At 47.2% G+C, this 21,225-nt stretch overlaps 1 protein-coding gene across 1 annotated transcript in view; it reads right to left on the bottom strand.

Annotated features, from left to right (window-relative positions):
* Positions 1 to 4,255: 4,255 nt before the first annotated feature.
* The window catches only part of ATXN10 (ataxin 10), a 153,310-nt gene continuing 136,340 nt past the window's right edge, over positions 4,256 to 21,225 (bottom strand). The window contains exons 11-12 of the mRNA XM_068560526.1: positions 5,049 to 5,236; positions 4,256 to 4,569 (exon numbers count right to left, since the gene is read on the bottom strand). Coding sequence (XP_068416627.1) covers positions 4,567 to 4,569; positions 5,049 to 5,236 — 191 coding nt within the window. The 3' untranslated portion in view covers positions 4,256 to 4,566. The remainder of the gene's footprint in view (positions 4,570 to 5,048; positions 5,237 to 21,225) is intronic.

The following is a 21,225-nucleotide window of genomic DNA, read 5'->3' as shown; positions in this document are numbered from 1 at the left end:
GTGTACTGCTCTACATGTCAAATAGGGGCAACCCTCCAACAGCGCTGATCAAATGTTTACTATCTCTCCTGATTATTTTTGTCTGCTTATTTCACCACTCACTAAGAGGACAGACCACTGCATGCTGACCTTATGATGGCTCCAAACGCCGTGCAGATCAGGGCAGAACATCCACAAGTGGTCTCTAGATGGCTGGCTGGGAGCAAGGGACAGCAAGGCACAGAGAGGGAGGGAGGGAGGGAAGGATAGAAACTGACAGAACAGTCCCTGGAAACACAGCCCCTCCCCTCTGTTGCTCACAATTACTACTTAGCTTACTTAAAGGAAAGAAAAGAATCATCTGTCTAAGCTGAGGGAATTTTCTCTCACTGTTGCCTTCTTGGTCACCTGAAAGTCAAAACTAAACCTATATCCTCACCTTATTTATTTTCTTTATGGCATTTACTACAATATGTGACGCTCTTGTTTTTATCTGTTTGTTAACTTTGTCATTTTCATCAGAATGTAAGTTTCACAAGAGCACGGACCATGTCTTGTTTACTGCTGTATCCCCAGGACCTGCCTGGTACACTGCTCAAGGAGGAAACTTGGGCTCAGAGTGGTTAAGCGACCTGCTCAAGGCCACGCAGCCAGCAAGAAGTGGAGGTGAGATTTGAGCTTGGATTGTTCTAACTGCAAAGCCCGTGCTCTCCCCATGAAGCTCCCCTGGCCCTCCCCTGTCTACAGCCACAGCTTAGGCATTTCTGCTACCTTTACTCCCTATGCTTCTGGGGAAAGAAGCCATATTTTTTCCCTCATTCATTCCCTTCTAATTAACCACAGCAATTAATCATTAAGCATTTGCTGCTGTGTGACCCTGGGCATTAACCTCTGCAACTCAACTTCCTCATCCATATAATGGGATTAATACTGGAACAGACTGTATAATTACGATAAGGATTAAGTGATGAATATTTTTAAGGTGCTTAGAACGTCGTGTGGTACACAGAAAGCATCATACAGGTATCTGCTAAAGAAACAAGACACACTTAGTGAGCACCTACTGTATGCCCGGCACTGTGGCGAGAGGGGGAGCAGGAGACCGGGCGCAGTTCCCATGCACGTCCGTCAGCTGGGCTCACGATGAAGGTGTCATAGAGGCTTAGAGGTGCGTGCCGCTGCAGCAAGAACACAGCCAGCATCAGCGAGTGTTCGCCACGGGCCAGGCACCGTCCCGAGCACTCCACGCTCGTTTATGTTCATCCTCCTACACACTCCTGGACGCTGCTGGTGTGACAAGCCCCAGGTTAGTGATGACAGAATCTGCCCGCAGTTGCGCAGCTGCAGAAGGGGCCTGGGGCCCAGGCCCTCACTCAGTTTATGCTCTCAACCACCATGCTATACACAGCGGCGGTGAAAACTAGATCCAGGCTGTAAAACGTCACACAAACTCTCACCTAACTGAAGTAAAAGCAGCATAACACAATTTCATATATAGATGAAGAATGTACATTATGTTGTTTAAACAAAAAGAAACATTTAACTTAATGTTCCTAATTTAAGGCTTCAATTTAAGCAAGGATAAACAACTATCAAAACCTTCAGAAAGTCGTTTCCATTGACATAATTGTCTTTGGTTGTGATGAGGAAAGTCTGATGGATGAGTTAATACTGTAACCGCTACCTTTACAGAAAAAGCTTTCCTTTAAAATTCATACATACTGTAGATGGTAAATCAAATTTATATTGTAAAATATATGCCATCTAGATAACATTTGACCTGAAAAATCCAAATAAATATATTAAAATGTGTAGGGAAGAAGAAAACAGATATCCTATCATACAGATACAAGGGAAAAAATCTGAACTTTTTTTAAATAAGGTTTTTAATTGATTTTCCATATTCAGGCCACTGTAGCTGAAATTATCAGAACCTTGGACAGCACTGAGAGGGCTTTTTCCTCCAAAGGACTGGTTTTGTGGTAGACTTTAAATGTTAAGGTACTTCCTTCCCTTCTCTGCATTTAAAAATTGTCTTAATTTTACTGCCTCTCATACAAAAATTGATTCCTTTATGTGTAGAACTTATTGATGGCGAAATATATATATATATATATTTACGTCTTCCTCTTGCAAACAAGGACTGGCATTTTTGTCCCAACACCTTTGTTTACTTATTCATATTATCACTATTCATATAATTAAAGGATAGTGAAAAATCACTTAAGTAACATTTAAATCCCAGGTGTTGCTGTAAGAGCAGCAGATCAGTGCCTTCAGAAGTTAATGGACACAAGATACACATATGTAAAATCTAAATTTTTTGACTTAAGATTTACTAACCCATGAGATGTATTCATATATATGGACACGTGGACACGTGTCCATATATATGGACACGTGGACAAATTCTAATGGTTTACTACTAAAATTGTGAAAATAAATATTTTTGAAATATTAACACCCACTATTAAGGTATTAAAGAAATCATTCTGTAAATACTTGAACTCGATGTCAAGCAGAAAAGCCTTTCTCTGCTACCTTTTAGAATAAAGCAGGCTAAAAAATGGAACTGCTTTGTCAGTTTGCTCTTGAAAGCAATAATACCGTCACAAAACTTGCTGTGACCATTCTGTCTCTTTACAAATTTTGTAAGGCTGGCCTGCCTTTTTTTTTTTCCCCTTCTAAATGACTGATTGAGGTGGTGCTTTAATCCTCTGTAGCACGTAAAACAAGGTTCTCAGAAGCTCTAAGTCCGCTGCCAGAGGACAGGGAAGCTGTTGTGCTCAGGAATTAATCTGTCCAAAGGCATCAAAAGCGGCCACAATGCAGCCATCAGCATGTTTTCACTATGCAAGCCCTACATTTCCTATTTAGAAAACACACAACCATCACCCCATTCTGTATTCTCACAAGGCTCCCTTTTATTTATTTGTGTTTGTTATTATATGGCTTATACCGACATGTTTGTGTGATGCCACTGGTGTGCATACACCCATTGAGAGAGGAAAAAAAGAAGTGTCTATTGCAAACTTGTTAGAAGGAAAAAGGGACCCCCACTGCTTCTTCCCTTTGGCCAGACTTCTATTTAGAGAATAAGGTTTTAACTCTTTGTGTCCCAGAAGAGAATGACTTCTTCGTGCATTTTGAATTTTGCAAAGGATTCTTTACTGACGGAATGTCACAAATGAGAGAAAAAAAAATGTCATTCATAGATTATCACAGTCCTAGAAGCTGGTATTTCTTCAGTTATATAGAGGACATTAGATCGCACATGGGAGAACTTTTATTTTGTTCTTAACATGCTTAAAGCTGTTTTTTTACAAAGCAGTTTAAGTATGGCTACAAAAACTTCGGAGCATTTTACTTTGGAACAGTCGGTATTTCTGTAAAACTTCTGGTTGGGTCTTTGTTGTTTTCATTTTGGAAGGTTCAACAGGAATTGTGCAAAATCTCACTAGATATTTTAGTTTAGTAACATGGCTGCTCAAAAAGATAACATGTTTTAAGCGTCTGCGACACGACCTCCCACGAGGGTTTTCGTTGATTATATTAATGATCTGGGTGGTTACAAAGATTTTAGTGCTCACTTAATCCAGCTCTACCTCTGAGTGTGTGTATATACAGAGAGAGATACAGACAGACAGACAGACAAGACACAGGTCAATTAACCTCCCACCTCTTCAAAGCTACTTTTGCAATTCCAGTGAAGCCCTGGCCAAAACTGAGTGGTGTGCCTTTCTAAGACTGGTGCTTTTTAAACTGAGGAAGACACGGATGAACGTTTAATACTGTGGCCCGGCACACAGAGACGACCATGAACTATTCCTTCCCACTTAACAGCCTTAACAGTGGGGAAGATGCAGGCACTGGCTGGTAACCATCCTGGGTCTGGAGAAGCCCAAGCCTAGGGTGATCTGGAACGGGAAGAGTTAATGGCCCCCCATATTCCCTCACCCGCTCACTCCCGCCACATTCCAAAGGGACAGGGCTCAGTGACAACGCAGCCCAGGACCTAAAGTGAAGAGGGACAGCCCTCTATTCTTCAGCATCTCTCGAATTAATTAACTGGAAATGAGTCTTGTCAATGTTTTGGAAAGGCAGAAGGGGTGAAAAGAGATTGCTAGAATTAATCACAGTGAGAAACTACTTCAACTGCCTGCCAGAGCCCAGGAAACCCCACGAGAAGAGACAATGAAGGGAAGGAGGCCGACCTGCCGTCTCAAGGAGCAAGTGGACCCGAGCAAACTTCCACGTCTTTGCCAAGGAAGGGACATGCGCTCAACAAGAGGAATTTATTATCTGCGGCCACAGTAAGTACAATACATCACTTAAACGCACACTGTATCCACGGGGACAAAAGCAAACCAGACAATTAACGTTTTTAAAGCAAAGAAACCACAGAATACTCATGTACTTTCACTTTTAAGCTTATACGCATTTAACTCTATTGTCTAATAAAAGATTCACGGGTTCTTGAATTTGTACTTAATAAATCTTCAAACACTCGCAATTTCACATACTGCGGAAGATGAAAAATCCATGAAACAGATTCCAAAAATTCAGAGTTCTGGATGGAGAGTTCATTCACTAAGAAGAAAAAAGAAACAAAACTGCAGATGTAACAGAGCTATTTACAAGAACAGTCAAATGAAAAAAAATACAGAGAATTTTGGTCAATGATAGAAGTAATAGAAAGAAACCTGAAACAACTCATTCAATATCATACAAGGAGTTTTCTGTTCTTTTCATTGCTCAACGTCAGCTATCTTTTTAAGAAAGTCTAATTACTGCCAAAAACTTTTAGACCACGGGAAAATTTTGATACGATTTTCTATTTTTTCCCTAGAACGAGTTTGAAATTTCAACTCTCTTGAGAAAATGGCAGCAGCATAAAGCCTGAACGAAAAATTATTTGCAATTAAATTTAGGGCTTTGCCATCTTGGAAGGCAAAATTACTCCCATCCATGTTCTTATGAAGGAACTGTGTCACGCCCAAGGTGATGGGGAAGCGGGGACCACTTTCTACAAACTGAAAGGGAATTACCACTCCTCCTGGCATACTTACCAGCTGAGGTGTGTCACTAGTAGACTTCAGAATCAGCTTGTCACCCCTCTTCTCAACTTCAAAACCCATTTTTTTAAGTAGGGATGCGTCTGCCAGCCCCTGCTCCTCCATCTTTGCAATCAAATCTTGGTTTTGGCTATTGTCCTCCGTGAGGTTTCGGATGGCATACACCACCCACTGGGTTAGAACTGGAACCACAGTGAAGGAATCTGCCAAGGTACTTTCCTGTTTTAGAACTTCACACGAGCATTACTGGAAAAGGAGAGGAGCAAGCAACCCGGAAAACCCAGAATCAACACATTTTTCTTGAGGATGTGCTATGAATATGCATGCAAAGCGAGAAATAATTAAAAAGGTATAAGACACACATCATATACACATGTATGTCCAATGTGTGTGTGTGAGATGTCCAGCAACCGGCCCACAGAGATACTTAACTGAATGAACGAACGAGGAAGCAAAGGCTTAGGGCAGTCACATCTGAAGTATGTGAACACAAGCCTGTATGTAGGACTGCACATGCGTGCGCACATGCGCACACACACGTACGTTGGATAATTATGTTACTGAGTCACCAGGCAAGGCATAAGAGCATTACAGAATGAGTCATGAAGATGCCAGGCTAGAATCAGACAAGAAAATCATCTTGTTTAAAGTAAGCCCAGTTACAGATAAGAATTGCTTCCTGGGAGTCACCATGGAATTTCCCTCATTCCATATTTTAAAGATGAAGGAAGACTTTGAAGGATTTACTGTTCGGTCTGAATCCTTGTGCCCTTGAGAAAGCATCTCATCCTTGCACCTTACCGTGCCCTGGCCCTAATTTTAAATGTTGTGCGCAGTGTCCTTCACAGCAGACAGAAGACACCTTACGAAGAATGTAGCATCACTGCATTGCTTTCGGAAGTCTTTGATTTAGTTACCAAGAGCTGCGTAAACCTCACAAAGGCATTAAGTTGCTGTTAGATGTCCTTCTCTAAAGGCTGTATAAAAACTGCTGTAGTCTTGGATCCAGGGACACAGAGAGATACCAAGAACAGTGGGCCTGGCACCCTCTGTTGGTTCAGAAGAAGCAAAGTGCCAAGCGTGGAACAGACACTTTTTCCAATGAAAAGAGGCCCCCCTGCCCAAGATCAGATGGAAGGTAGCAGGAAAAAAAGCCCTTTCTCCTTATGACCAGACGTTTCCCATGCAGGCATTTCTGATGCCAGAATTGGGGCCTCTGTGCCCCCAAAAGGTATCAGAGGCGGGTCCTTCAGCTGAAGAGTCGGCACTCCTGATCCCGTCCCACATCCTAGCACAGCGGTGAGGCTGGGGCCAAGACACTTCTGGCTCCTCGTCTGGACACAGGAAGCCACAGAGAAAGGCCACCATATGCACAAAGAAAGTGAATCAAACTGTTTCCCTAGTGCAATAACCTCAAAGGAAACTAAAAAGTGAGCCTGAGACTAAAGTTAGGCAAATGAAACACAGGACATGCACCAGTTTTGTGTTCAGGAAGCATTTTGTGGTTGCTCCCTCTTAGTCCCTTCAACACGGCCCACACCGGCCCGCAGTCCTGGTCTCACCCGGACCTCACACAGGAACCAGCTGCCGGCCGGCCCGCCTCTCCAGCTCCTCCAGGACTGGCCACGGGGCTGCACGAGGAAGAGGACCAGCAAAAGCTGTGGAGTAAATGACCCATTGGTCTTAAGAGGTTCATCATCAAAACCACTCGGGGGTATAAATGGCTAACCTGTTCCAAAGGGCAAAGAATGGGAATTGCCGGTGCCCAGCTGATGGGATTCTACAGTTAGCCGCCCCCTTTGGTGGGGAAAATGTTCTCATCTCGCCATTACCCGTCATCCTCTCATGATAGAGCCCAGGTCCCGTAGAAGAGTGTACTCCTTTCCTGGAGATGAATCCACACAAACACTCAAAACGCATAAAACCTAAATCTGCCTTTCTCCTTCTTTGCCACATCACCAAACCCCCACTTTGTGACAGGACAGAGAATACAAATAATGATCCCGGGTGACAGAAACTTCCAACACATCAGTAAATTTCTCAACAATGAATCATTCGCTACAATTGATTTCTCATGCGGGACGACATCATCATTACTCAAATCCATTTCCTCACTCGTTGTAGGAAAAGGGGGAGGCAGTGACCATGAGAACCGATTGGCGGAGCGAACATCTGAGGGTCAAGTTAGGCAAGAAAGCATGTAAGCCTACAGAATTCTAGTTCATAGGTGTAACTCTAACGCTAAACGACAGATGCAAAACGCTGCTTCCTGAAGCTTCCTGGGTATTCGCTTAAATATAATTGAAAGAAAAGGGAAATTCCCAGAAATGCACCAAAAGCACCTCAAAGTTGGAGGGTCGGTTGGCTCTGTAATCGAGTAATGTGATGCCAGCCTTGTCACTGCCAGCTGCCAATGCCCAGTGTCTCTGGGGGAAGGAACCACCATCCAGAGCTCGAACTGTCAAATGGTTTCAGTTACAGGGCAAATAAGACCCCTCCAGAGGGTCCCCGCATCCCTCTCTGCCAGGTGCCCTTCACACCCCAGGCTCTGTCAACATCACCTCGCCAGGCCCCACCTCTGTCTGTCCACACACGTGGCCCTGACCCGGGACACGCCTCCCCTCACCTGCCCCTTCCCCCCAAGGTGCACAGCCGAGCTCACGCTCCTGGAAGCCCACCCTCTGTCCCAGCCACCCCTGGTCACCAGCATAGGCTAGGCGCGCCTGCTCTGTATTTCCAAAACACTCTCCTCCCACCCCCCGCCCTTTTTTTTTTTTTTTAACTAGTTCTCATCACATTGCACTTATATGCTTAGGTGTCTATGAGCTCCTCAAGGCCAGGAGCCACACAGAATCCACCTCTAGATCCCCAGCACACAGCTAGGTCTTGACACAGAGTGGATTCTCAATGTGTTTGTTGACGTCATGGGAGCTATGATTATCTGTTTATCTCTCTGTCCGCCTGAACACCCTGTGAACTCCTCATAAGCAAGTCTGATGTCTTATTTACCCTTCTGTCCTCTGTTCCAAGCACGGTGCTGGGAAATGTTTGCTTGATGTCCAAGTGAGCAAACGCTATCTCCCACTCACCGTGTGTGTGTGTGTGTGTGTGTGTGTGTGTGTGTGTGTGTGCGCGCGCGCGCGCGCGGAGTAGGAAGGCATCGTGGCAGTGTAGTGACCCACACAGGCTGTGCTTTTCCTTCTGCTGCAGTTCTTGGTGTGGTTTCCTGACTCAGGGCTTTGCAGGGTTGAGAGATTAGATGAAAGTAAACCAATAAAGTAAACCAATAGAAATGCAACTTGGGCATTCCTTGGGCAAGGAAACTGGACCGCGTAAATAAAAGGTCCATGACAACAAAACACAGGAGAATTCCCATGTGGACAGATGCAAGGGTGGATTTCAATCACGTTCATCTGCGGAGGTAACTAGCACATTTTGTGGAAGTCCCGTAACGGTGTTCTAAGAAGTGTTTAGCATCTCATTTCTGTAGAAAAACTTACACGATCCCCATTTTATATGCAGGAAACAAGGAGCACGGAAGAGGATGAGATTATGACGATTTTCCTGATGGACAGACCTGCTGGGCCGCACGGCTTCAGGAACGAACGTGACCGTCACCAGTCTCACAAGCAGCAGGTTCCTGGTACAGCCACCGTACCAACAACAACCTAGCCGAAGCAGCACTGGAGCCCAAGGCAGCAAAGGCAATTTAGTCTTCTTCCGAAACTGGTACTCAAAGGGCAAAAAGACGTTAAGTGGAGGGCATGGGAGGGGTCGGGGGGGAGGAAGGCCATACAGCCACGGTGGGGTCAATGCCCTTCCAGCACCTTGAATATCAGAGATAACACACGAACAACAGTGCAACCCCCAACACTGTCACTTAAATGTATAGTTCATACTCTTTGTAAGCGAAACTGATCGTATCTCCTCTTTAAGGAGGATTTCACGACGTGCCGCTTCACACTGTTCTTGGGCAGATACGAAAGGTGTGCGCTACATCTCTACCTTAAGCAAGCACGGCCATCTTGGGGTTTGTACTGTCTGCCTATAAATTAAATACCACAGAAAGGTCCTCTAATTCGTCCCTATTTCCAGTGGGAACATTTCGGCACTACTCTCTAGGGTCTCCGACTTAATAATAATTACAAAACCAAATTTTAATAGTCGTTGCTTTCATAACGTTTGCGTTGAAAAGAGAAGCACGGAAAGCCGCACTCCCCCCCCCACCCCCGCCCCGCCCGCCCCCCCCCCCCACCGTGAGCTGTGTCTGACGCCCAAGCCCGGCTTATGAATATGCACGACTCCCCTCGTTAGCGCAGGAAAGGCCGAGCCTCGAGCCTCGAGGGTCACAGGGAGATGAAAGCGTGCCCCGGTTAACATTCACATCGCCCTCTTGTTCCCCCTCTACAGAGACAGAAAGCAAGCAAGAGTGGGGGAGAAAATTAAACATCTTCTAGAGCCTCTAATCCTTAACACTCGAAGTGCTTTATTGTCTGCTTGGCTTTAGAAAGAGAGCTTCTAACGTTTCCATGGCGACTCCAAATAGAAGGCGTGAGCCCGTTTGTTACAAAACTGCCTTCAAAGAACCCTGCGATCAGCACTAGGGTGAGGACTCGACAGTCCAGCCGGCTCTTCATCAGAACACGTGGTGTCTTGAAGGAGCCACAGAGATGAGCGTGGGACTGAGCACCTGGAAACCACAGGGCCTGGTGAGTCCAAGCGAGAAGCGGTCCCTGGACCCCGAGCACTCGTGTGGCGGCAGCGGTGCATCGGGATTCGGGGGGGACGCGGGCTCCACGCTGAGCCCTGCAGCCTTGCACCAGGTAGGTGAGGAGACAGGGCAGGGCAGAAGGATGTAGGCTGGGGGACTAACCGAGACAGAAGAAGAGTCCACGACCAGCAGATTTATGTGCCATATTCACTTTTAAAGTCAAGTCAGGTGAGTTAAAACATTAAACCTGAAACTGTCTGATGAGAAAGACGCCGCCTAACTTTCAGTTATCGAAATCAGTGCTACTTAAAGTCCTGCAGGTGGCCGGGACGCAGGCCCCGCTCTGACAGGGACTCTGCTCTGGTCACTGCTGTGTCCAGAAGGCTGCTGAGAACAGGGGGTGGTAAATTATGGCCCGTGTTTTTGCATGGCTCCAAGTTAAAGGTAGTTTTCATATTTTTAAATGGTTGGGGAAAAAAATCAAAAGAAGAATACCAATTTGTGACACACGAGAATGATCTGCAGTTCAAACTTCAGCATCCATAATAAAGTTTTACTGGCACACAGCCATGCTCATTCATTTATGAACTGTTTACGGCTGTTTTCACGCTGCAACGGCTGAGCTGGCGAGTTGTGATGGAGATAGTATGGCTAGCAAAGCCGAAACTACTGACTAAATGTAGCCTTTTACAGAAAAGGTTTGCAAAACTCTGGCCTAGAACATGGAAGGAACCAATAAATATTTGTTGAATGAAAGAAATAAGCTTTTAAAAGAACTGGCACTGAAAAACTTAAACTATTTAAATTAAAACAATGTAAATGATAAAAGCTTTTACTGACTTTTCAGGATATGTATGTGTGTACAGACAAAACTGTATGTGTTATATCTATAAATGGTGTTTTAGATATTAATATACCTGTAGATGTGTTATATATATCTATATTTAATATAAAATGTGTAATATACATATAACAAATATGTCTACTATACATAATATCTACATTTAATTTTGCTTCCAGGATATTTTTAAAAATTATTTTTAGACAACAAACCCATTTATGGCAAGGAATTTATGTACTGGCAAACGTTCCAAAGCATACTACTTAGGAGGCCACAGAACATACAGCAGAAACCTTTGATGAAGTTGGCCTGAGAACAGGACGCCCCACCCCGGGCAAGACTACGCCATGAGGCTTCCACAAAACCAGGTCCTCTTCTGCCACGTCCTGACAAGATCTCCCTCAAGGTGAGGATGCCTAATAAACAGCTTCCACATCTAAACTTATCTCTTCTCAGACTACGGTAAAACCGCATAATTTTTCAGACTGCAAAGTAGTAATTTGGTTTTAAAATTGTTCTGAAAATGTTTTATGTTGCTGAAAACCAAACACTTCAAAATAAGGCAATTTCCGTCAGCCGAAGGAAGAAAGGGCACGGAATGTGACGACGACAGGATGACTTGCCCTCCTGCCGAGATAACCAGTTCTGCTTCCCTCCCAGCCACGCGAGTCGGAGAGACTGTGCACCTCGGGGGCCGCGTTCCCGGTGGGCCCAGGTCTCCGACCCCGACCCCGTCTGCAGGAGTCCTGACCAACCTCTGCCCTGCTCTTCAAGTATTCACTTTCTGAGGAGAGAAGAGAAAAAAAAAAAAAAAAAGGCATTTCCCAAACGGTTGCCCAGGGAAGCCCAGGCTCCAATGAGGCTCCGGCTGCTGCAGGAGGAACCTGTCCAAACACGCCACAGGGGGCGCCTGAGTGGGGCGGGGCGGGGGCAGAGGAGGGAGGGCAACTTACCTATGACACGGGGCACAGACAAGAGAGGGTCCTCGCGGAGGAAATAAACCTGAAAAACACCGTTAGCGTTCCTGTATGAAGTGCCACCCACTTCTGCAGAGGTGAACTCTACCTCCAAACGTTAAGAGAAACTTCACTGCGCAGTAAAGTGCATTCTAGCTCTGCCTTCATCTGTAACGATTCTCTCTCAACTTCCATGTAAGTCACTCAGTTAAACTACGCACTCCTCTCACTCAGAACACTAAAGCGGGAGCCTTCATCGTGCAGACTGTGTACCCGGCCTCCCCTCACGGTGCTGGAAACCAGTGTGTGTTCAGTAACTACCACAAACCACCCTTAGGGCTCCCTCTTCCTTCTCCAAATTGTTGGTCTATCTGATGTCTAATTTCCCTCTGCATTTTTGCATTTTAATACGAGGGCACATCTGTGGTTCAAGTGTTTCAGTGCCGTGCCGACGCGGACTGTTCTAGGTTTTGTAGTGTATCCTAACAGCATTTATAAATCAGTGTATGTACGCTCTCTCATTTGCCAATTAACGGCTAATCGTTAATACTGAACACAGTAAAATAAACCCCAACTAACAGAAGAGGGTGGGGGAACAAATAATTGCCAGATTTGTAAACTGTAGGTCACAGTCTGAAGATCATAAAATAATACTTGGGTTTAATATGTCCTACAAGAAGGAGGAGAGAGTTTCAGTCTTTACTGAGGGAAAAAGTCATCTCAGAAACACCACTGCTCTGAAAGCTGAGGCTGCTTTTCGGTCTCCAAATCTCTAGGGAACTAGAACACCAAAGAAGTGGTACAAAGGCCCAATAAGACACTGCTGAATTTTGACAGAAATATCCTAACATACAAGGGTCAACCAGAGAATTGTTGTCTCTGTGCACAACCTGTTTCTTAGTGATTCTGAAACAAAGGCTACATTCACCGTCCTCAGTATGCACCACCTGCTTTCCACCAGCTGACCGCCTACAGGGAGAGATTAGCCGGTCCCAGCTTTAAGGCTCCTCTTGGAAGCCTGGGCCGTCTTTCCATCTCACCAGGCTCCTCAGTGTCATCACGCGGGCGAAGAACCGCGGAGCCACGGCCCTCAGCCTGGCCCTGGCCGGGATGAGCCCTCCGTCCTTCACAAATCCCAGATGGCTGAAGCGCAGGCACCCAAGGTTGGTTGCTGTCACCCCGCCCAGCGAGCCTGTCAGTGTGGCGGTGAAGTAACGGGAAGATGATACCCGCTCGGGTCCGCCGTCACCACGCGCTCCCCACTCCAAAGCGCCTGTGGCCGAGCGAGGGCTGGGCTTGCAGGTACCTCACATCCACAGGGTTTTGTGGTAAAGGGTCCTACGGCACCAAAACTAATTGCGTCCATTACGCATTCTGGAGTCATCTTACTCACCACTTCAAAGCCCGGCGTGGCAAGAGGCAGTTGGTCTGGCGTCTGCCACACAACAGGTCTCAGATCAGAACCAACCAAGGCCACTTCTAACTTAAACCACAGGGCCTGGGGCCACCAAGCGGTTCCATGTGTATTTGGGGCAGGGCTCTAATGTCACTTCTGAGACTCTACAGGAGCCACTGCGTGTAACGTGTTCAGCAGAGCCTGGCACATGCCGGGCATGCAGCAGAGGCTCACGACACGGAGCAGGGCCTGTCACGTGGGGGGGTCCCCCTCTCCCTCTCCTGGGCCCCCGCACACTATACTGCCACTGTGTCATCCTGAGCCCTTCTATGGAACGTGTGCTCACCTGTGTGCAGGGACTCCGGGCTGGGCCGCTGCAGCTCCTGGCACACACAGGAGGAGGGAAGTTTTCAATACCTCTGGATGAATGCTCCCTGGTGCCTGGCCTCCGCCCTCTAACAAGGGCGGGCGCCCCAGTTCTCTCGTCAGATCTGAGCTGTACGTGAGGCATCAATGACCACGTGCACACAGACCCCTCCCGCCGCCCACCCCCCCCCCCCGCAACCCCGCGCTACACAACCTCAGCCTTTGGGCTGCAGGGGAGACCTCCTCGGGGAGAGGCTTTCTGGACACAGTAAACGTCTCAAGAAAAGCTACTGCCCCAGAGTCTCAACTCACATCCAGGGGTACTGCCGGCCGTGAGCTTCACTTTGGAGATGGCACAGAAGGGTGTGATGTAACCTGAGATCACTGGGCTCTGACGACTGAGAAACTTATGAAGAGAAGCCAGTGAGAGCCCAGAAGAGACAGAGCCCACTCAAGGCCCCGGCAGCCAGGTAGGAGGGTATTTCTATAGTGCTCTGTGCTCTTTGGAATAAAGGAATTGCTGGCTTGAATGAATTTCTACCTTCCATGTAAGCAAAGCTTTGCCAGAGGAATTAACTTAAGTGTCTCTCATATAAGCCAAGACTGCCAGTTTATCTGCATAAAATAGTAACAGTGATAATAATAAAAGGAATGGCAGCAGCGGGTGTTATCACCTGCAGAATGTACAACATGTGTCAGGGGCTGTTATAAGCACTCACAGAAAGTATTCAGCCTGCACAAACACACCACCTGAGGGAGGTGTTATCAACCCATTCTACTGATGAGAAAACTCAGACACAGGAGGCTGAAGTCCTGTCCGAGGTCACACACCTGAAGCGGGTGGGCCTGGCTTGGAGGCAGACTCCAGCACCCACCCCACTGCTCCTAAGCCCTCCTCAGTGGCCACAGCCGATGGGAGGACACTTGGGGGAGGCCCAGTGCAGTCCTTCCTCCGGCCAGCCTGACCGCAAGTTCTGAGCTCTGCCTAACACATCAGCGGAAGGGTTTATAACACTTGAAATAGAGTCCCTTTCTCTTCAAAGAAATCTCAAAAGATAAGCTAAGCTCTCAGATACCAGTTAGAGTGACGCCTTTGGAAGTTAACAGTAAACAGCTCAAAATGAAATTAAAATTTCGAGTAGAAAACGTTAAGCAACCCCATCTAAATTATGGAAGATAACTGTTGGGAAGATAATTGTCGGGTATCATCTTCCCGTTACTTCAGGTGCCAAAGCATCAGCACACTGCATGTGCCTAAGCATCCGTTATCACTGTCCTTGGTCCAGATGTCACTAGTCTCTGGGGACGATGAACTCTGTGGGTCACCCAGGCCATGCTGGTGGCCTCTCCACCCCTCCTCCTCCCAGCAGCTCCCAGAGAGTCCCCTGACGTCAAGAGTGGGTGGGCCCACAGGTTTGAGCAGGCACAGACCCGCGGATATTCCGTGCTGTCTGCTTCCATTTCCATTAGCAATAGGTGAGCTGAAAGTCGGGTGCACACCTATGGTTCCGCTCACCCTCATTGAGGGAAGAGCGCTGCTGTGTCCATTTAAAAGTCAAGACAACTCTCAGCAGAAACTTATAATATGCAAATCACTCCAACACTAATTGTAAATGAATACCAGTAACACTTGAGACTACGTAAAAGCCAAATTGGTTGTTGTGATGACACTACGTTCTAAACTCTTCCTTGACACGCCTCTTTTAAAGCTTCTAAAGTACTGGATATCCCACTTTGGGGGGAAAGAAACCTCATTCAATTACAGAAATCTAACGCTTTCCGGTGCTTTTCCTCTCCTCTATAAAGAACACACTTCTTGATTCTTACACCGGAATTAGAGCAAGGGGTGCAGCTGTAAGTGCAGACTCTCTGTTTTAACCACACAGCCAGTCTCTCAGGGTCAGACCACGACCTGTGTGCTCATTTGACATTAATAAAGCAGAACGTGAAGGCCCTATGCTCGATGCTGGGAATACAGTGACTATCGGGACAGGCAGGTCCCTGCCCTTGGGGCGCTGACCTTCCGGGCAGGAGGCAGGCACCAGCCCCAGACAGACCTCTGGTAACGCGTGACTGCAGGACACAGGGCGCTGGCCAGGGAGGGCAGAGACGGCTGCTCTGAGGAGGGGACTGAGCTGAGACCACAGATAAAAAGACGCCGGTCATCTGGGGAGCTGGGGGCGGGGTGGCGGAGAGAGGAGCCACAAGCCGGGCAAGGCCGCCGCTAGAGGAGGGATGAGTGCGGGAGAGCAAGGCTGGAGCCCTGAGGGACTTCAGGCTGAAGGGAGGAGTCCGCATTTTATTCTAATATGATGAGAAGCCACTGGAAGGGCTGAAGTAGAAAACTCAGGCAGCCCCCTCTGACAGCTGTGCGGAGGCTGGTCTGGAGGGAGGCCAGAGGGGGGACGGGGACCAGCCCGGTGTCCGTAACAGCAGGGCTAAGACAGCGGACTGGGACGCACTGCGCTGGAACCCCAACTCTGCCATTTACAAGCTCTGTGACTTTGGGCGCTCAAGCTGGACAGGCGGTACGTGAGGGGACAGGAGGGGAACACCCGTCGGGCTGCGCCCAGCCCCGCGCACACATGCAGCCCACCTGTGGGCCAGAGGCACTTGGCCCCCACTCCTGGCTCCCCTGCCAGGCGCGTGGCTTCACTTTCCTTTGCCTCAGTTTCAATGAGGGGAAGACAAAACAACTTCCCAATATGGCAAATGAGTCACAAAGTCCAGGTTCAAATCGCCATTCCTGCTCCTCCCCAGCTCAGGGCCTTGGCTAGGTACAAAACCTTTTTGCCTCAACTTCCTTTGCTATAAAATGGGGATAATCATAGTATCTGTCTCCTAGAGTGGTCATGAAGTCTTATAAATCAGAGCACAACGCCTGGCGTGAAAGAGGCGCTCAATAAACGTGAACACACAGATCTGTTATGACAGTTACCGTCATTGTTACAGGCATTTACCCTGAGATCAACAGAGCTGGGCCACAGATCATGGGTGTCATAGAAAAAGCTAGATCACTCATGTCGATGAACCCCTGTGTGTTCCGTTATCAACAGCAATTAGTTCTCCAGCTGTCACCACACCACCCAAAGATATGTCACCTGCTCAAAGGCATCTTACGAGCCACTGCTTCCCAACTAGCACCTGAAGATTTTGTTAAATACGACACCATTTCTCAGAGTTTCTTCATTCCCCTTCTGCCAATTTTCAGCTAAGGGATGGAAAGTAAAGGCAATCATCACCATGGAGGGAGGGAGGAGCAGAGATGGTGTGCACGTGTATATTCACCTGTTCACTCAGTATCAACCAAGTGCTGGTGAGATGAAGGCCTGACACCTCAGTGGTCCTGAACTTCAAGGTCCTGATCTTTCTGGAACGTCCAATGGAGAGAAATAAACACATTACTAACCAGTGTAACAGCTACAGTGTGAAATGACAGGATAAATGAAACAATAAAAGGGGGCCTTATTTGAACTGGGATCCTGGAAGATTTCTCTCGGATAAATAACATTTAAATCTAACTGGAAGAATGAGCAGGGGGGGACTTCCCTGGTGGCACAGTGGTTAAGAATCCACCTGCCAATGCAGGGTACATGGGTTTGAGCCCTGGTCCGGGAAGATCCCACATGCCGCGGAGCAACTAAGCCCGCATGCCACAACTACTGAGCCCGCGTGTGCCAACTACCGAAGCCCACGTGCCTAGAGCCCGTGCTCCACAACAAGAGAAGCCGCTGCAATGAGAAGCCCGCACACCACAATGAAGAGTAGCCCCTGCTCGCTGCAACTAGAGAAAAACCCGCGTGCAGCAATGAAGACCCAAAGCAGCCAAAAATAAATAAATAAATTAATTAATTTTTAAAAAATCAATGTGCTCATTTCTAAGAGGGATAGTCCCAAAAAATAAAAAATAAAAAATAAAAGAATGAGCAGGGGTTGGCCAGTGTAGACATGGGAGGAGACCCCAGGCAGAGGAACAGCTTGTGGGGCCAGGGGAAGAGAATGGAGGCCAGGGCCCCAGAAGGAGAGTCAGGAAGGGCTGAGTGACACTGGGTGTGACACAGTGGGGAAGGCCTAGGGAGACGCACCCCCCCTGAGCCAGCGGTGACTGAAAAAGAGGTAAATCCAACATGGTTTGCCCCAGGGGGCAGACCCAGCCAGGGCGCGTTGCAAGCGGCTCGGGGCACAGAGGGGAGGCTTCCTGAGGGAGATGGCAGGGCTCCTGCCCCCAAGGACGCCGAGCGCCTGTCCTCAGGCCTGGTACACGCTACGCCCACCCCCACCAGACCATGGGCTCCACGAGAGCACAGACAGCGTCTCCTCCTTGGTCACCACTTTATCCCCAACAGCTGGACCATTGCCCAGAGTATAACACACCAGATACTCAAGAAACACCTGCGGAATGAACCAGCGACAGTAACAATAAAGATGCCAGAGAGCACTGGTTAACACCCAAAATGTCCTCTACCTGCTATCAAGATGATAACGTCATAGTAATTAAGACAGTACCATGCAGGGATAGAGAAAGAGGTCAACATTCTGAACAGAGAAGAGAGAGCCAGAAATGGAATCACACCCACAAGACAACGACTTATGACAAAGGTGGCCCTGCAGAGACATCGGTGAAAGGAAGGTCTTTCCAATACTGAGACAACTGCATAACCAGAGGGGGAATTTAAAAATCTGAGCCCCTACTGTACACCATAAATACAAATTGACTTCTGATAGATATAGATCTAAACGGGAAAGGCAAAACTATAAAGCTTTTAGATGAGAAAACATAAGAATAGTCTTATAACCTCAGGGTCTTCAAGAAGACACAAAGCCCACGAACCATAGAGGGAAACCACCACAGAAGTCAGAACAACTCTGGGGACTGGTACTGGGTGAGAAGGGGCACAAAGGAGCCTTCTAGGGGGATAAGAATTTGTGTCTTCATCTGGGTGATGGTTACATGGGTGTGTACATAGGCTGAGACATTCATTTGCAAGTTTCGCATTTTACTATATATAATTTACATCTCGACAGTAAAAAGATATAAAGAAAATAAAAAACAAAACAAAATAAAACGACACAGGATGGGAGAGACCACTACAATACTGATAAATGAACAAAAAATTTATATCCTGAATGTAGAAAAAATTCCTATGAATCCATTAAAAAAAAGGAAAACATAGGAATAAAAAAACCCTGAACATCTTCATGACACAGGAAATCCAAATGGTCAATAAACCAAATGATCAACAAAAAATCAAAATGTACTTATTACTAATTAGAGTGTTTAAAATAACATCACAAGGACATATTACACTCATCAGAATGGCAAAAATTTTTAAGTGACCGCATCAAGTGTTGATAAGAAGGTAAAGGGAGCTCATATACTGCTGATGGGGGTATAAACTGGTACGATCAATTCCAAAAAGAGTCTGGCATCATCCAGAATAAAGCTGAAGATATGCAAGACACAGAGATTCCATTTCTTAAAAAACCTCATGCTCATGTGCCAGGATACATGCATGTACGGAAAAGTTCACAGCAGCATTAACTGTGATAGCCCCAAAGTGGAACTGAGCCACATGTCCGCCCACTGAATGAACGAAGAAACGTTAAATCTTCTTGCAATGGAATACTATATGGTAAACTACGTGCAACGGTTCGCATGAATCTCACAATCATGCTTTTGAGTGACAAATGACAAAACAATGCAAGCCATGATTCCATTTGTATGAATTTCAAAGATGGCCAGCCCAAAGCACACTGTGTAGGCCGCATGCACAGGAGCTAACCAGAGGAGGGCAGGGATGCCTGATGAGGAGCTCAGACGGGGAGGGGCTCAGCGAAGTCTGGCAGTGTTTTTCACCTTGACCTGGGTGTTGGTTACACAGGTCTGCTTTACAATTATTTGCAAACACCACACACAGACTTTTCCCACTTTTCGGTACGCACACTGTATTTCAAGGTAAGTACAATTTAAAAAAATTAGCATGATGACTGAACTTGAAGTTTGGGTTGATTTGCCAAATGCAATTCACATGTTCCCTCAACTAGATCGCCCTAAGAAATACTGCCCCGTAACGCCCCAAAACTCCTCTGAGTTCTGTGGCTTCCACTGTCTCAGTGATTCACAAGTGTTGCCCAGGATGTGCAGCCCATTCCCAGCCCGGGTATCTGACGGACTGTGCATCGGAAACTTTCACTGTCATTTTCTTCTTGAAAACCCATTTAGGATTTCCTGGTGCTTCCTAATTACACCCAGAGGAAACATGTGAACAAGAGCTGTGCTAGTTTCTGAAGGCGCTTTAGGACAGAAAGACAGCAGAGCAGCTTTTGATTCTGACATATTTTGGTTTCTCTCAAAAACTGGGAAAATGTTTTGACTTTTTAGAGGTTTGTCCTATCCTTAACCAGAAAGTGCAGATCTCTCTCTGCATCTGACACTGTCTTCATTCTGTGAGCTTCTATGAGAATGTAGAATTAGGCCATTAACTAAAAATGAAGACAAGAATCTCTTGTAAAAGTCGGCTCATCACAGTCACGTGAAAACTCTCAAGCACAGGGTTGGGTCTGTGTTGTAAACTGCAATCCACCTCCTAGCTTTGCCCTTGCCTGGCTTCTGTCCAGCAGTGAGGCTTCTGCACAGCACGGGGCCTGTTTTCCGCTGCACTCAGTTAACCCTGAAGAAGAGGTCCGTCCGTTGCCCACACGGCCTTTCCTGGCAGCTCAGAGGCCAGCTGCCGGCGTGGGGAGGGGGCCGGCCAGGGCTCACAGGCCACACGGCCATGCTCCACTCCGGCGGCCCCAGGGGCAAAGGCACCTCGTCTCTACCTCAGAGGAGACGTCCAGACCTGAGGTCGCTAAGAATGGAAAAGGCGAGTTGTGTCTGAAAGTTAGCTTTATTTTTACATGTTCTGAGTGTGCAACCGTTACCCAAATGAAGGGGGGCATGTGGACCCACAGAACCGTTGAGGACGAGAAAAGCCAGAGCACGCGGAGGCCTCCCTGTCCCTGTCACCCCCGTGAGGCCGTCAGCGCCAGGCAGAAAGCAGGCCCCCGGCTTCCCTTCGAGCTGTGCAGATCCACGAACAAACGTGGGACAGCTGTCACCAGGGTGAGCATTGGGACAGAGCCGGCCCGGTCACTCTCCCCCATCACAGCCCCCGAGCAGGGGTGCCAGCCTCCTGCCCCGGCGGCTCCAGGGCCCGGCCCTCGGCCCCCTCGTCTGTATCCAATGAGGGCCAACCTCATCCCTTCACAGGTTCACTCGCCCAGTAAGGGCTTTTTTTAACATCTTCTGGTTCTAGACAAATAAGTGGTACAGAGAATCCAACACTTCCTGCTAAGAATGATGATCACAAGACAGCCAGCCAGCCAGTTACTATTTAACGGTGCTTGAAATGGCTGTGGCACACCGACGTTTTGACCAGGCCCTTCCCTGTCACTGCTAAATTTGACTAAGGTCATTTCAGGCAAAAATACTGACATTAGTCAGGGTACCTAGAACATGTTTCTCTGCGCCAGACTTCAGCAACCCGACCTCTCAAGTGTCTTACAAAATACGGATTCTGGGTGGCAGTGTCATGTAAGTACAGAGAGATTTAAAAAAAATTATTACCATCCTAAACACATCCAAAGTCACTGCTCATTTTAATAAAGAAAGCAAATGTAAAAAGAAAAACTGGCAATTAATTAACTTTGTAAGAAAATATATACATCTAAATAACAACGGCAACACTCTTAAAGCACAAACCATGTGCCGGGAGCTGCTCTGGGCACTCTGTGTGCAGGCAGTCATCCTTCTGTTCTAAATTCAGCAGCTCTTCTGAAGGTAGATCTTCACCCTCGGGGACCACCCTGAGTATGACAGCCAGAGGAGTCCACCTCAACGACGAGAGGCCCGGTGAGAC

Source organism: Eschrichtius robustus, chromosome 13 (genome assembly GCF_028021215.1).
Source record: "Eschrichtius robustus isolate mEscRob2 chromosome 13, mEscRob2.pri, whole genome shotgun sequence".
Classification (NCBI taxonomy): domain Eukaryota; kingdom Metazoa; phylum Chordata; class Mammalia; order Artiodactyla; family Eschrichtiidae; genus Eschrichtius; species Eschrichtius robustus.
The sequence above is the reverse complement of the archived record's forward strand: the minus strand, read 5'-3'. Positions and strand labels throughout refer to the sequence as shown.